Genomic DNA, 15,938 nt, shown 5'->3' with positions numbered 1-15,938 from the left:
GGAGCAATCCATACTTTGTGGATTTGGCCCAAAATGTGGAATGGTCACTCAGCTGCACACGAACCGGCAGTACAATGAAACGCTGTTGCATTACTTTATGCACAAACTCAATATTTGAAAATGAAAGACATCGTGTTCATTTGATATGAAAAACATTTTATTGTTATTGTAGGTAATAATAAATTATTATTCAACTATAATCAATTATTAAAGGCTAAAGGTCAGTCTGTTGTTGTCTATATATTTCGTGTTGACATTGACGGTAATGAGCCACTGGAGTGCTTAGCCTGTTAGCAGGAAAAAGTGGATGAAAATTTCAACAACAAAAAGAGAGCATAACTTTAAATTATTTTAAAAAAGACAGAAGTCATATGACAAAAAAGATGATGAAGAATCAACACATCTGTACATCAACTGTGTAAAGATTAACCACCTCTTATAATCATCCACTACATTAAAAGACAGTGTTTAAATTCAATTAAATTCATTTTCAGTTTTTGTTGACATTGTCAGAAAGGTGATAATTCTACTTATTTACATGAGGTTGTAAAGGGTGGTGGTGGTGTGCTGGAGTGTTCCTAATGTTTTGTCTACCACCTCAAGGTGGACAGAATATTTATAGACTTTGTAGAAGTATTACGGCAAAGCTGTTGTATAGGATTGCATTAGATTGCACAGGTGTTCCTAATAAAGTGCTTGGTGAGTGTATGTTTGGCTGTGAAAGCCAGTCTTGGTAGGTACAGTTAGGGGCTCAGACAAACAGACATGAAACCCCAGCAAAAGCATTTGAGGTGAGCGACACTACATCCACAGCTGTCTTCCCTGCTGTCTCACAAACTCTCTACTCTGGAAACTCTAATAAAAGAAAATGTTTTGTTAAGTTTAAAACAGATGTCTTAAATAAATTAAGTGTGAATCTGTTAACTTAAACTTTTACTACACATCCCTCCGTGCCCCTGAGTGCTGTCTTGCCAGCCTGTGACAGATGAACAAAGTAAAGGAAGCCAGTGTGGTGGTGCGAGTGAGTAGACCTGAAAAACATTGAGGCAAAATTCCCTGAAAAAGTCCCAACATATTATCTGTCTACTCCAGTAGAGCCACATATGTAATGCTAAGTTGTGCACCAGCAAAGGTTTAAAAAAGGGAACTGTAATATGACTGCTAAAACTCTTCAAGACTATTTTCACCATTACACAAATTTGTTAGTTGTGTTGTAATTTATCTGTACTTCCGCACATTGGCTTTGACATGAAACCATGACTATGAGGTTAATCTTTCCTCTTTACTTTGATGGTGTTTACATCCACAGATGAACAGTGCATTTGCTCCACTTTTCATAAACTACTTAAAACCAAGTCAGCACTTTCATTCATTCAAAACAACTTAAATGTCTGAATGATGATACCAGCTGCTAGTTTCCTCTGGCTGTTTCCAGGTTATCCTGGTACAGTCACTGGTTGAGTTTACGCATCAGCATACCAATGGAGTTCCCACACCTGTCAAATAGGACACATGACATTTATTATATTATTTACATGTCTTTACCTTGTAGTCTGCATGCACAAACACTTTGCTGGTAATGTAAACATTTGTTGGGTTAATAAAACAAAAATGCATGTCAGAACACCCCTAATCCCGACATATATGACTCACTTCTCCCATATATGTAGACATTTCACACAGCAAATAATCCAAATGATGTGCAAAAGCTGATAATAAAGGAGTAACGTTTACATACAACATCAGTTTGTTAGCTACAACAGTTTACCTACAGATCAATTAGCATTGCTAGCGTTGGTCCTCTGAAGCTAACAGTTAGCTACGGTGGTGGGCAGGTAAATAATTTAAATTGTTTGGTTGGAGAGGTTAACTCGATAAAGTCATGCACACAATAAGACAAGCTGACCACAAAAATGAAGTTGGACTCACCTGTACGTGATGTCGATGTCTGCAGCGGCTCAGTGCGTCTCCGTAACACACGCTGCGTTTACGTTGAAAATCCCTAGGTTGGTTTCGCCGCCTTCGCTTCTTCTTTTTTTAACATAATTTTGTTTCCAAGATGTGTAAAAGAAGTTATGAATTGTGCTCATTATTTAGTCTATTTGTTTATTTATTTATTGTAGTCTCTCCTTCAATTGAGCTGCGGCCAACATGCTTCAAAACGCGCGACTTCCCGTTTCAATTTTCTTTGTACAAGTTAGATAATGGAACAAGCGGGTACTTAAGCGCGCTGAATTGTATTGCACCTCTTAAGACAATGAAATCTGGTAATACCCCCAAAATTGGGGTTTTCATTATACAACGTGAACGTCTGGAGAGGAGTCATAAAAATCCATGTAGGATTATTTCATTAAATAGGGAAATCAATAAGGAACCTAACAGCGATAAATTTGTGCTGATGGACTTGGAACTGGAAAGACCATATAAAGAGCTGCTCTTTACATCAACATCTTTGTTTAGAAACAACTTTATTTCACTTCATATGCATTTCCAATCAAATGTTTTTCCTTTATTGAATGCACAGCTTACAATGAATGTAAAAAACCAAGAGAAATGTCAAAGTTCAACATTTGCAGACATGACTATTTACATTGCCAGGGGTCTAATGCTTTCATGTAGTCAATTAAAATAAGTTACGATTGCCTTAATACTATTAACATTGCATATTGCAGTGCTATTTTCAATCAACATAACCCAGGCATCCTTGAAGATAATAAATAATCATCCATCATCTGTCTCTCCTGTACTGCTGTTTGATTTGTACCATTTTAGCTCCATCTTGTGGTCAAATCAAATACAGCTACAAGAATAAGGACAGTAAATCAATTATTAGTATTCATTGATATAAATATTTAAAGGATAAGCCCCAAATTAGCAGGTGGAAAAATGAACTCAATATATTTGCAAAATCTCTTCAATGGACAGACAGAAATGACCTGAAACTTTTCTCTTTATTTAACTTGTTCATGCTGCTTGAATAAAACCCTGATTCTTAGGTATCTTACTCTAATTTCACACTTAAGTGTTGTGTTTGTCTTTTTTGTCTTTAATACTGTTCAACATGAATGTACATTTGTATGTATAATTGAAATATGCCATAAAGGTTTGCACTTGAATTTTATACAATTAAAAAAAGGTCTTTACATCAAAACATGACGATCAAAGTCAAAAACTGCTGATGACAAACTGTTAAAAATACAGCTCTGTTCTCTCTGTTCTGTTTTACTGAACAGTAAAGATGAATCAAGGTTGGAAGTTGTTACTGTAGTTACATACAGTATATTTACAACTATATTTAGCAGCAATTCTGATAACTCTAACTTTATGGAAGTACAAGAACACCCTCACACAAATAAATACTCCTAAGAAGACTACTACTCTTCATCAAGTGATATTCAGCATGTGATCAAGGCTCTGCTGTGTTCTGTGCCTTAATGACACTGTCAGTCTGATGTATTTTATGTTTTAAATGGTGATTAAGTTGCTGTTGCTGTTTTTGTGTTGTTGTTCTCTATTATTGTGATGTTGTTGGTGTTCGCTCAGTGTCTTCTCCCCCCCCACCCCTCCCACCCCCTGCCCACCCCCCCCCACCCCCCACCCCTCCCACCCCCAATTAAGGACCACAATGGAAATAAGTTTTCTAGCTTTATTGTGTTTTCTCCTTGATAACTTTGTAAGAATGTGTATAGAAGCGGACTTCTGCATGTTTCTTTTTCAAAGTATCAAATAAAGTCAATCAATCCATCAATCAATCAATCAATCAATCAATCAATCAATTAGTCAACCAAGAGGGTCCACCTGATTCAACCCAGGTGTGGATCCCAGGTCGAGCCAATCAATTACGTCACCATATAGGTCAGGCATCAAATTATTTACAGTATTTACAACATGAAAGTCAAAGCTATCAATTCCGTATCCATCACTGAAGAAAAAATACAAAAATAACCTAAAAAAATATACAATTAGTTCCCATATCTGAAAATAATATAATGTTACTCTATAAAAGATGGAAATAAGCACCTAGACATGAATTAAGTATAAAATACCCTCACACAGCAGATACAACGCTGCATCATGTTGTAATTTCAGTAAAAAAAAAATATATAGCTTGAAAATTTGCTTCAAGGAGGCTTTGGATACACACACAGTACTTGTAAGCAGATCAGTTCATTGTTGGTTTGGCTCTGCACATGAGATCTATTGACAATAAGAAAAGACTTTATCCTTTAAAGTCACAGAGGAAATAACAAAACAGCAGCACTAACAGCTCACATCCTCGTGGCTCTGCTTGACGATCACTTCTGAGGGAACATGTTCCCAGCAGTAATGGATGACAGTCCGGTTTTCTCTTCTATCCATTCGTTGTAATTGGTCACTTTGGTGTAAACACCGGGCCGAAACTCCTTTGCACAGCCGTCGCCCCAGCTTATTATTCCAAAGAGGAAGAACCTGCTGTCAACCTCGCACACCAAAGGCCCTCCTGAGTCTCCCTGAGGGAAAGTGAGGAGCAGTGTTAACAGAAATCAACAAACAGGTCTGCAGAAAGAAAGTCTGATCGCGTCCAGACATGTAAAAATACCTCGCAGGCGTCCTGGCTCCAGTCGGGACGACCGGCACAAAACATGTTATCAGTTATCATATTTTTATAATAGTTCTCTTGTCGACACACATCATTGGCAAGGGCGTTCACCTGAGCCTCTCGGAGGTACTGGGACTTATACCACAAACCTGAAAAGAAAAAAAGCTTTAAAACCAAACACATGTAAAACAAATGATAGTTTGTGGAATATTCAGTGGTGGGAAATAACTCATTACATTCCCTTAAGTACCATAATTCAGCACAATTTTGTGGTGCTTGACAAAGTGTCTCCATTTTTTATAGACTTTCTACTTTCCTTCCACTTTATTTTCTCAACGTTTATCTGATGTCTGTAGTTATTGTTTATTCTCAGATTTTACTGTCATAAGAATGAAATCATGTTTGAGCATGTATGTTAGTTCTTGATCTTTGGGAACAGTATATGTCACAAACTACTCTAATCACTTTCAGCCTTGTCTCATGGTCTTCTTCGGGGAATGGAGCTGGCTCAGGTGTCATCACGTGACCAAAGTGTGGGGCTTTGGTCATGTGATAAAAACTGCAAGATTGTCTTGGTACAAGCACTGTTCCCCATAGACTAACATGGGTTTTCATTTTCATTTGATTTTCAAAACCAGAAAGTCAGTTTTCACCTGACAGCCACCAGTCTTCATGTGCCACCTCAGGCCATGCAACCAAACACCTCATTGAATGGTGTCCAGACCCCCACTTGCCTTTTAGTCTGGAGGTCTTGGAGGACTTTGTCTAGGACTGGAGGTACTATTGTTTAGAGGCTTCCAATCTAAATCTGTTGAGGCTCAAATCTAAAATCTTGCCTGGATATGTGGTTGAAAGCTCAGAAAAGCTGGTAAGTGGATCTTTGAGCTTAAAATATTTTGTTACATATGAGTTAATGTATAAAATATGGAGAAAATTGGAGAATATTATAATTAAATATAGCAATCTTGTATAGTTTTATTGTAAGTTAAACCTTTGGGGTCATTTTTTTTTTGTTTTCAATTTATTTTTATTCACTTTCAACCAGTTATTTTTTGTTTGATTCTTCAGAGATTTTGTTCATTATTATGACACAAAGTTAATCCCATGATCAAACACCTTTGGGAAGAACTAGAACACCGACTGCCCTCACCATATCTCTCTTTCCCATATCCAGCGATCTCACAGGTGACACCAGGTTTGAGGCTCTGCTGAGGAGGCGGGAGGCAGACAGTCTTCACAAAGTTGTTCTCCTCTGCACATCTACCATGTTTGGCCTTGAGCTTCATTAAGGCTGCATGACAATAATCAAGGAATTATTTTCTTTGGTCACATTAAATCATCAATACTGAGGCATCAAAAGGCATGTTCTTACCGATGTCATTGTTGAAGTTCCCCTCACTGTTGTCAAACCCCTCGTGGATTATGATTTCTTCCACCCTGAATGTTTGCTCCATGGTCGGGTCAGTCTCATTCAGAGCATTTTTGCCCAGAGTGACAGAGAAGCGATGCTCTTTGGTGTAGGAGCTGAAAGACACATGTATAGGAACAGTCCAATTAAGCTGCTGTCATTTTCATTTCTCAGCACCTGCTGTGGTTACAGTCAATGATCTCACTTCTTACCCATCGGGGAAGCAGTGGGCGGCTGTCAGGACCCAGCAGGCGGAGATCAGACTGCCCCCGCAACGGAAAGTATTCTCCTTAGATTTGCTGCGCCAAAATATGGCAGCAACCCACGGGTGGGATTCCACAGTGGCAACTGTTCCACCCACGATCTTCATCTGTTGTCTTCTGGTGCGCTGGCCACATGTGGACTCTGCAGCTGGAGAGTGAAACAAAGTTTAAAACAGTCGAGGAAAAAACATGGAAATGCTGATGAGTTCAGTGAGGCGGTGAACTCACCTGCTTCTGGCTCACTGGGTGCAGATGAAGGTAGGGCAGGAACTACAAGATCAGAGATTTGTTTAGACTAATGAAACATCTGATTTATACTGTCTTGGAAGAGTTTAAGAAAAATGTCACTCACATGGCTCAGAGCCACAACGTGGAATATCACAATACTCCTGGACAAGCTGCTGGTCTTTCCGAACGTAACACCACGGGCGCTGTTTATAGTGTAGATTTCTGCAGTAAACACAACATCGCATGCATCAAACTACACAATATGTGGCATTAAAGACATGAATTTTATGTGTTTCTTTGAGTTGGCTATAACAACAACTTTAAAGACCCTGAGACATATTTTCTTATTCAGCTTCTGACTATGAGTGATGGAGTCCTACATGATCACAACATTTTCTGCCAAAGTTTTGGTTATTTTACATGACAGATTTCTGTACTGGGTTGAAGTAGGCAGGACTCAGTTGATGTTTGGTGTACAAACTGAATGTTCAGATTCAAATTAATAACAGCCTACCTGCAGTAGTTGTGCCTCCCAGATTTGACATCTGTAGACAAGTATTCCGTCCTGGTCTCCAAATCCCAGTCCACACATCTCCGTCCACTCTCTGACCGGGACACTTTGCCTCTGTAGTACAGTCCTACACCCTCATAGCAGCTCTTTTCTAAAAGATCAGTTGGGGTTTCTTTTAGTAAAAATATGAAAAAGATAAATGCAAAGTGGTTTGCAGTTTAGTTTTTTACAATACCTTTCTCACATTGTGTCCCCTCAAAACCATCAGCACACAGACAAAACAAGTTTTCACCAGTGAGCAAGGACGGGAAAGGGGTGCCTCCATTAAAACAGCTCCCACCTAACAAATGAAATGATACACTTTATGCTTGATACAGTGTGAAATCAAGGTAAAGCACCAGAGAGCTTTGACAAATGCAGAATCTCTTACCTGAAATTTCAAAGGAGGAGGAGTGCGAGGACGAAGACGAGGAAGACGAGGAAGACAAGGAGAAGGAGGAAGAAAAAATTCTATGCCTTCTGTTTTCCCTCAATGGTCCCTAAAAGAATTGTAAAAAGTCAGATAAATTCTCATGAAAACATATGCAACATTTCAATACAATATAAAAATCTCCGTACTGCTTCAGTTGTTGACAGGGCTGCCAGAGTGCATATTAAAACAAAAAAGTTTATCATGTTGTCTCGCCTCAGTGCACACATTAAAATCCAAACAGCATGAACGTGCTTGCAGAGAGCTGTGTGGGAGCCTCCTCGGGGTTTGCCCTGTTATGTCTTGCTGAAGAAACGTGCAGGGAGGGGGAGAGGGTGATGATTGGCCGAACCCATTTGGTGTGAAGAAATAGTGTTTGAATGGCGAGTGGATGAGTCAGAATTATTACACGGTTAACCCACATCTTCAATTTCTAGGAAGCTTTTCAATAACTTTGGTATGCTGGACCTGCAGCTGCTTTACATGGTCAATTTAACAGGAAGCAGAAAGGAGGAGATATAAATAAATCTGGATAATGGTAAATCTCTGGTAAATGAAGTGATTCCATAAAACCTGTTTAATCACTGTCTGAATGTCATGAACCTTCAGTTTAATGGTTTCCACACCCTATGACACCACACCAGTCTCACCAGTGACACCACATCAGCATCAATTGGGTAACTGATACCATGAATGTATCACCAGATTAAGAGGAAATGGTTTCAGTTGGTAATTAGTGTGTCACAAGGTAATCTATTTTTAAACCTATTTACCACAGTTTTCTCAGACACATATTAAATGTGTCATGCATGGAGCAATTCAACATCCCCCTTTACTCGGAAATGTTTTCTTCCCTTCAGTTGGACGTTGTTCTCTCCACTGTGTAGAATCTAACAATTATTTTCTTGATTAATCGATGAATCATTTTGTCTATAAAATTATGAAAAGTGAGTCAAAGGTGATGTCTTCAGATGTCTTTTTTTGTCTGACTAACAGTCCAAAACCAAAGGATTAAGTTTACTGTCATGTATGACACAGAAAAGCATCGAAATCATCACATCTGAGAGTCTGAAAACAGCTAATTTTTGGCATCTTTACTTTAAAATCGGTAACACATGTACCTACGCACATGATTTGTGACATCACAACTAGTTTGAAGCCAGTCCTGGGCTGTGTTTCATTAGTCATCCAACATGACCTTGTTGACTTCCCCTCAGCACTTGCCTTCAGGGGAATCCCCGCCGCTAAGACAGGTGTCGTTCCAATTTTCTGAAAAACTCAAGTGAACCCTGTGAGATTGACCTTACGAGGGCTGAGGGAGCGAGTGCTGCAGATTAACTACTGTGCATTGCGGTTTCTCATCATTTCCACTATGACATCTACGAGTTGCTGATTTACAGTATTTAAAACAGATGTTTGCTGTCCTCATTTTTTGGAAAGAATTTGCCTAATATACTCCTTACCATACAAAGATATGCTGTTTGGTTTTTATGACGTCTACAGTTCAGAACAAAAATAGTATTACATCATAAATCTTTTTATTATCTTAGTAAAATTTTACATTACACAAAGTACATCTTATCATAGAAAACCTTTATTTAAATTTTTATAAATGAAACGCAACAATACATACAAACTCTTCAGCACTCTACGAACTCCAAAGCCTTAAAAACTCTTAACATGTGTAATTGTCTGAACTGCTGAACCTTTTTTTTCTTTTTCTTCTTTCATTATATAATTTATTTACCCCTTAAGCCTGGGCACATAATGTCCACTGATGTTCATTTTTATGATGTTCTGCAATAAATTATATTTAAAAAAAATAAATAAATAAACAGATGTTTGTGACTGGAACAAACAAAGAGCATATCTGAGCAAACAAGATGCAAGTGTAAGTAACAATATCCAGAAAATCTGGGTAGACATGTTAAAATTCAGTTTTTGTCCTGCTATGAGATTTACTTCACTAGAATATTACAATTCCCAATTCAATTTTTATTACTATGCTGTATATATGTTGTATATAGTACAGCATATATACATACTGTATGCATTTATAAAGTTCAGCCTCTGTCTCTAACAGGCAGTCTTAGCTTCTGTCTCTTTAAGGCCTCCCTCCTGATGAGCCCACTCTGTTCTGATTGGCCAGCTTTCCGGAAGCCTGTTGAGGGCCAGCCATATCAGAACCGTGTTAAGTTACCGCCAATGCAAACCAACATCTCCTGCTTTGCTGCTACTTTAAAAAAAAAAAAAATTAAAAGCTTCTAAATGACTAAAGAAGGGGAGGCTTTTATTGTGAAGAATTTACAGGAAATGTTCCTCACTGAATTAGTAGAGCTTTGTTAGTGGCGCTAAAAACCAGTTGACACAACATATGGAGATATTTGGAGCTCTTAGTTTGCTGTCCTTATAAAGTTTTTGGTAAGTAACCCAGATGCACAGCCATTACAGAGGTACTGGGATGTAAACAACAGAATGGGTTGCATGCTGAATATTTAATTTAAGCCGATTTTAGGATGTTTAAACCATTGAAAAGTTCAGGAAAACGTGGAAGCTGCTGAAACTTACAGAGAAGGACTTAGTCAGCAGGAAAGGGCGCAATATTTTGAGAAACAAAGGTTAACAGGTCTGTACGAGCTGGCTTGATGATGATGACCCGACAATTAGTGCCTTCTATTTCCCATCCCAACATAGTAAACTACCTTGTTTTTTCACCAAGCCCATACACAGCTGAAGACCTTAAATGTTACAAAGGTTTGAAGGCCTACAACCAGATGGTGTGTGGGTGGGAGAGAGGCACAGTATCAGCACATCAATGACGTGTATTGTGAAAGCCGAGGTAGGTGATGCAATAATGTTAATAGATCAACTGATCTTTACATTTTGGAAATTTGAATATCTTCGATTTTTAGGATCACAAGTCTAATAGTCTACTAACACAAATTTTTCGGATCAAAATATTGATCTGTCATAAACATATAAACAATTAAAACCTCCCTTTTCAACCAATTTATTAAAGAAGTCAATTGATGAGAAACTAGTTTGTTATTCTTACAAGCTTATATTTGGTTGTCTTGTCTTTTATTCAGGTACCTCATTCCCAACGAATACAAGAAAAACCCCTGGGACCCTGGATAATTGCTGAAAAGTCAGGTAGGATTCTTGGACTTGGACGTGCACACATGTTGCTGCATTGTTGTTTCTGATCGAAGCAACAGTGAATTTGAGGGACTTGAAGACAGTGACACAGGAAAAAGCATGTTGGCTGTTACCTACTGCAATGTCAAAGGTGGACTACAAGGAATTATTCAATAAATCATTATTCAACGCTCTTATCACAACTGGCTCAAAGTCTGCTATTTTGTCCCTGATTGAACCTTATTCAGATCATTTTGTTCCCAAACTGACTGATGAAATCTTTCTTCTGGTGTTGACTGGATTGCAAAACGAGGAAGCAGTTCACATGGACTATAACGGTGTATTTGCAATGATGTTGAAATTTCAGTATCAGAGGAGCAAGAAAAGGCAGTTGAGGTAGCTACAGGGAATCAAGCTTCTTCTAAACTATGGTTTCAATTTCATGCCGGTTGAATTACAGCATCTAAAATGAAAATCCAAACCAACCAGCCCACAGCTTGATCAAAAGTGTATGCTATCCTGAATCATACAAATTTACATCAAAAGACAATACCTGAGGATGTACTCTTGAGAAATTTGCACGTGATATGTTTATAGATGAACATAAGAAATCTCATGAAAATGTGGACGTTTCTTTATTTTTAAGTCCAAATGCACCATTCTTGGGTGCTTCCCCAGATGGCCTTGTTTCTTGTGATTGTTGTGGTGTCAGTGTACTTGAAATTAAATGTCCATTTCGTATAAAAAGTGACAAGTTAGACAGTGTTATGGGATTTTACTTGGAGAAGGAAGACTAGTGAAGGGAAACTGACACTAAACAGAAACCAGCAGTATTTCTACTACGTGAAAACTCAGCTTGGAGCGTGCAGACTGGAATCTGCCTATTTTGTTGTTTGGACAGAGAAAAATCTGCATCTTGAGCACATTTTATTTGATCAAGAGTTCTGGGATATAATATGTCAGAAAAGCAAACACATTTTTGGCACAGCCGTTATGCTAGTTGGCAAGTCCTACACCAGGCTTTCATCTACCATGGCTAACGTGTCCCCACAACCTGGTGTATCTGCCCCCGTCGATTCAGATGGCTCTGATATTGCAGCGAGTGCCAGCAGGCAAGAAAAAACCTGGTGTTACTGTGGCCAGGTTGAGTTGTGTGACAATGCAAAATGTCATATTCAGTGGTTTCATTATTCATGTGTCAATGTTGAGGTTGTGCCAAAAGGAAAATAGTATTGTCCCAACTGCCGTAGGCTCCCTCAGTTTCTGCTAAAAAGGGTCAAGAAACATATTGAGTAAAAATTTTGCTATTTTCAGTAAACCATTGTGTATTTTCATACATTTTTATTGACATATCTTCATTAATATCTGTGATGTACAGCCTAAGTCAATCAAGGTACTTGAAGTGCTGAAGGACAAAACTTCTGACAAAACTGAGCTTTTCATTTTTGGCCCTGAAAATACTGCTAAAGGCATCATTCAGCATATTGGCCCACTTGCCCCCTATGTCAAAACTAACGCCAGGAATCTTGGCGTTATATTTGACCCTAAACTGAAATTTGAACACCATGTCAATAAATTGGTTCAATCCTGCTTTTTTCAGTTTAGGAACATTGCAAAAATCAGACCGTTACTGTCAGCCTCTGACCTGGAGCACATCATTCATGCCTTCATTTTTTCGCATCTCAATTACTGTAACTCCCTTTTCACTTGCCTTAGCCGAGCTGACCTGTCACGTCTTCAGCTTGTACAAAATGCAGCAGCGAGGCTATTAACTAGGACTGACCGCAGATCCCACATCACTCCTGTTTTATCCTCACTACATTGGCTGCCAGTGAAGTTCAGGGTTGATTTCAAGATTCTCTTAATCACTTACAAGGCCTTACACGGTTTAGCTCCTGCATATATATCTGAGCTACTAAGCCCGTATACCACCATGCGGTCACTTAGGTCTTCCAACCAAAACCTGTTGGCCGTACCACGTGCCAAACTAAAAACCAAAGGCAACTGTGCTTTTGCTGCCCTGGCACCCAGACTTTGGAACAATCTCCCCACTTCCATCAGATCAGCTGAATCTGTCAACTGTTTCAAAAAACACCTAAAAACCTTTTTTAAAATGGCTTTCTCGTAACATTTGATAAATTTAAGTGTGTGCTCTGGGTGAGATGTCTGTATGTGTTCTTGAATGTGTCTTTCATGGTTTTTGTGTCCTATTTTCTTTGTGTCCCAATGTCACTGTAAAGCACTTTGTAACCTGTGTTAACAAAGGTGCTATATAAACAAAGTTTTACTTACTTACAAGTTTCTGGACTGTGGTTGAGTAATTGGCTTGGTGTAGCCAAGAAACTTGTCCTTAAGCACTTCAGCTACTTTGTTTAAATTATGCTGAAAGATTTATTTAAAAAAATTATTTAATTTATTTCCAAATTTTCACCTTTTGAAAATGTAACTGTCATTGAGAACTGTCTCAGAATGCTATTCTGACCAGTGAAGTTGTCAAACTCATCACGTTGCAGACAAAACTATCTGTTGTTATTCAAGTGTTGTGATATTACAGTATTCTATAGTATATATTACTCTATTATAGTATCATAAATCTTTTTATTATCTTAGCAAAACTTTACATTACACAAAAGTACATTTTATAATAGCAAACCTTTATTTACATTTTCTTAAATGAAACAATACATACAAACTATTCAGCACTCTACAAACCCCAAAGCCTTAAAAACTCTTAACACTTGTCATTATATAAGTTATTTACCCCTTAGGCCTTGGCACATAATGTCTATTGGTGTTCATTATTGTTATGTTTTGAATAAACAAATTTTTTAAAAACAAACAAACAAACAAACAAAAAAAACATGTTTGTGATTGGAACAAACAGAAAGCATGTCGGAGCAAACAAGCTGCAAGTGTTGGTAACAATATCCAGAAAATCAGAGTAAATTATACTGTTTTACACAACAGCTTCACATTATAGTAATCTCAGGCCTTGAAATAGTGTTTGTTTATGATATTATGGTATTTAAGTGTCAGAAGAAGGCACAGAGCTCCTCATTAGGTCGAGACTACTGACTAACAAGTGCATTCATTTACATCCCCCGCTCACCCTCCGCTCTCAGGCCTAGATGGCTTCTGTGCGACATATGTTGTTACGTAACACCAAGGGCTGATGGGAAGTATTACTGATGAAACGCAGCCCTGGTCCAGGAAATAACTTACACAACTGTTGAATCTAGTTTTAAAAGCATAATCAGGGGCTTCAAATTAGCTTCAACTAGACACCCTGAATACATTACATCTGGTGCATTAATTTATCAGTATGTAACAATATTTATCTGTATGGTCCCGTAAATGAACCAATACAATTAAATTAAAAATAAAAGAAATTCATGGATTCTGGATTTTACCATGAAAAAAATGATGAAGTTAAAACATGATTCATATTTCCTGAAAGTACTAGACATGGGTTTGCACTTTGGCCTTTAGTGTTGTTGACCAGTTTTTATTGTACTAATTAAGGTTATTTAGGCATTTCAGTCTGAACTGTCCCACTTTAGCAAAGTAGTCTGGAAAGATGAGAACTCCAGCAACTCTTGTAGTATGAAGAACAACTTTATTAGTTGACTGACGCGTTTCGGCTTGTGGCCTTCATCAGGGTCAAAATAAAACACATTACAAACACCATTTAAATAAAGTAAGTTGGGTATGAAAAAAAGTTTTAAAAAAAAGTTTAAAAAAATTATAAAAGACAACCAATCATATACATCCAAACACATATCAGCCAATGGGACATCTACAAAGATGGGTTGGCTATATGGTCATGTGGTTTCAGGCCAATCGTTGTCCAAGAAGGGACATGGGTGACGCCATATTTGGTTTATTAACTAGAAAGGTGCAACTAGGGGTGGTACTTGGGTTTTTTGTTCATCCAAAAAGATTATATGGCATACATTAGAAACACTTTGATTGGGATAATAACAGTAACAGTAATAGTAGTAATAGTAAAGATAAAAGGCTTTATAAGGTGCTGTGTATAGAGGGAGCAGAGAGATGCATAATACAACAATATAAATTGATAAAAAAATGAAAAAGTGATAAAAAAAAAAATACATCATAATACATCATTAAAAAATTCCATCATAAAAAATATATCATAAAAAAAACAACATTAGCAAAGGCACAGAACCAGGGACACTTTAAATCTAAATGTATTTCCCCTGCTGTACTTTTAGTTTCTTTTTTACATTTAGGACAATTTATCCCCTCTCTGTATTCCACCAACTGATATTTATTTGTTTTAATGTGTTTTTAAATGTTGATTTAAACACACGTCGTTTTTGTCACATGTAAAGCTCTTTAAACTGCCTCTGTGTTTGAAAGATGCCATACAAGTTAACTTATACCATCAGCCATAAAATGCAAATAATGAAGAAAAAAACAACCGTTGAAGAGCAGCTGTTCTATATTTGTGTAAGAGAGAAAAAAAGAGGAAAAATATTGTTTTTAATTCCCTTTTTTCTTTCAATTTAAGAATTTTAAGGTCTTTTTTAATCAACAGTTTGCAGTGTAAATGTATTTTTTGACATGAAAATACATCATCTGACAAAACACAACATACAACAAAACACAACAACAATATTGAATGACAAAAATCAAAAGTATTTTTATTTTCACTGTTGTATTTGCTGAATTGGTTTGTTTTGAGTACAGCGTCTGATTAATTCACTGGATGTCACTGTTGCTCTATGAGCGGCGGAGCTCATTTATCCTGATTGTACCTGAAGTGTCACGCTGGCTGCATCTTCACCTGGGGGCTCAGGTTGGACTCATCTGAACCTCAACAGGTAAATGGAGAAAAAAAAACTATCATCAGCTACATCTCATTTTGATGCCAGCAGGTAATCTGACACCTGTACAGGTGATGTTGTGTTTAGTGTGATGATGAGGAGGATGGTGATGAAGATGAAGTACTTTCAGCCTCATTCCTGCATATGAATCATTCTAGTATTTGTCAATGAAGGCAGTACAACCAATGAATAATATGAATGAGAGCAAATATGTACATTAGGATCCCGGAAGTCGTTTAGTTTGGATCCTGCTTGTGTGATGCTGCCTTTATGGGCCGTCGGAATTATCAGACTTCATGGTCAGACAGAAAAACAGAATGAAGACAGTTTATTTAAAGGGAATAAGATGTCTAATATTTCTTTCCGATGCAGTAACATCATTTCAATCGCTACTTTAAAAAAAGCCTTTTATCAACATTAGCCCAACAATTTATTTCTCCGGTTCCAATATGTTTTTGTTTGTTGGTTTGTTTTAGTATTTCTCTTACGTTA

At 37.6% G+C, this 15,938-nt stretch overlaps 1 protein-coding gene and 1 long non-coding RNA gene across 3 annotated transcripts; both read right to left on the bottom strand.

Moving 5' to 3' along the window:
* Nucleotides 1-862: 862 nt before the first annotated feature.
* On the bottom strand, nucleotides 863-2,016 carry LOC137172302 (uncharacterized). 2 transcript variants are annotated; one of them, XR_010924936.1, is made up of 3 exons: nucleotides 1,930-2,016; nucleotides 1,406-1,496; nucleotides 863-1,031 (listed from the first exon to the last, which is right to left on the bottom strand). It is a non-coding gene; the product is annotated as an uncharacterized lncRNA (long non-coding RNA). The 2 variants fall into 2 exon arrangements; XR_010924935.1 differs by lacking the exon at nucleotides 1,930-2,016 and adding an exon at nucleotides 1,773-1,847.
* A 1,599-nt stretch (nucleotides 2,017-3,615) lies between these two features.
* On the bottom strand, nucleotides 3,616-7,984 carry LOC137172365 (urokinase-type plasminogen activator-like). The gene is made up of 11 exons (XM_067576753.1): nucleotides 7,608-7,984; nucleotides 7,420-7,528; nucleotides 7,225-7,329; nucleotides 6,993-7,140; nucleotides 6,603-6,700; nucleotides 6,479-6,520; nucleotides 6,200-6,398; nucleotides 5,952-6,103; nucleotides 5,730-5,870; nucleotides 4,580-4,728; nucleotides 3,616-4,490 (listed from the first exon to the last, which is right to left on the bottom strand). Exons 1-11 carry the CDS (start codon nucleotides 7,686-7,688, stop codon nucleotides 4,296-4,298), a joined length of 1,419 nt encoding a protein of 472 aa, XP_067432854.1. The 5' UTR covers nucleotides 7,689-7,984; the 3' UTR covers nucleotides 3,616-4,295.
* Between the last annotated feature and the right edge of the window lie 7,954 nt (nucleotides 7,985-15,938).

Source organism: Thunnus thynnus, chromosome 20, assembly GCF_963924715.1.
Source record: "Thunnus thynnus chromosome 20, fThuThy2.1, whole genome shotgun sequence".
Classification (NCBI taxonomy): Eukaryota; Metazoa; Chordata; class Actinopteri; order Scombriformes; family Scombridae; genus Thunnus; species Thunnus thynnus.
This window is presented reverse-complemented; position numbering and strand designations above follow the sequence as displayed.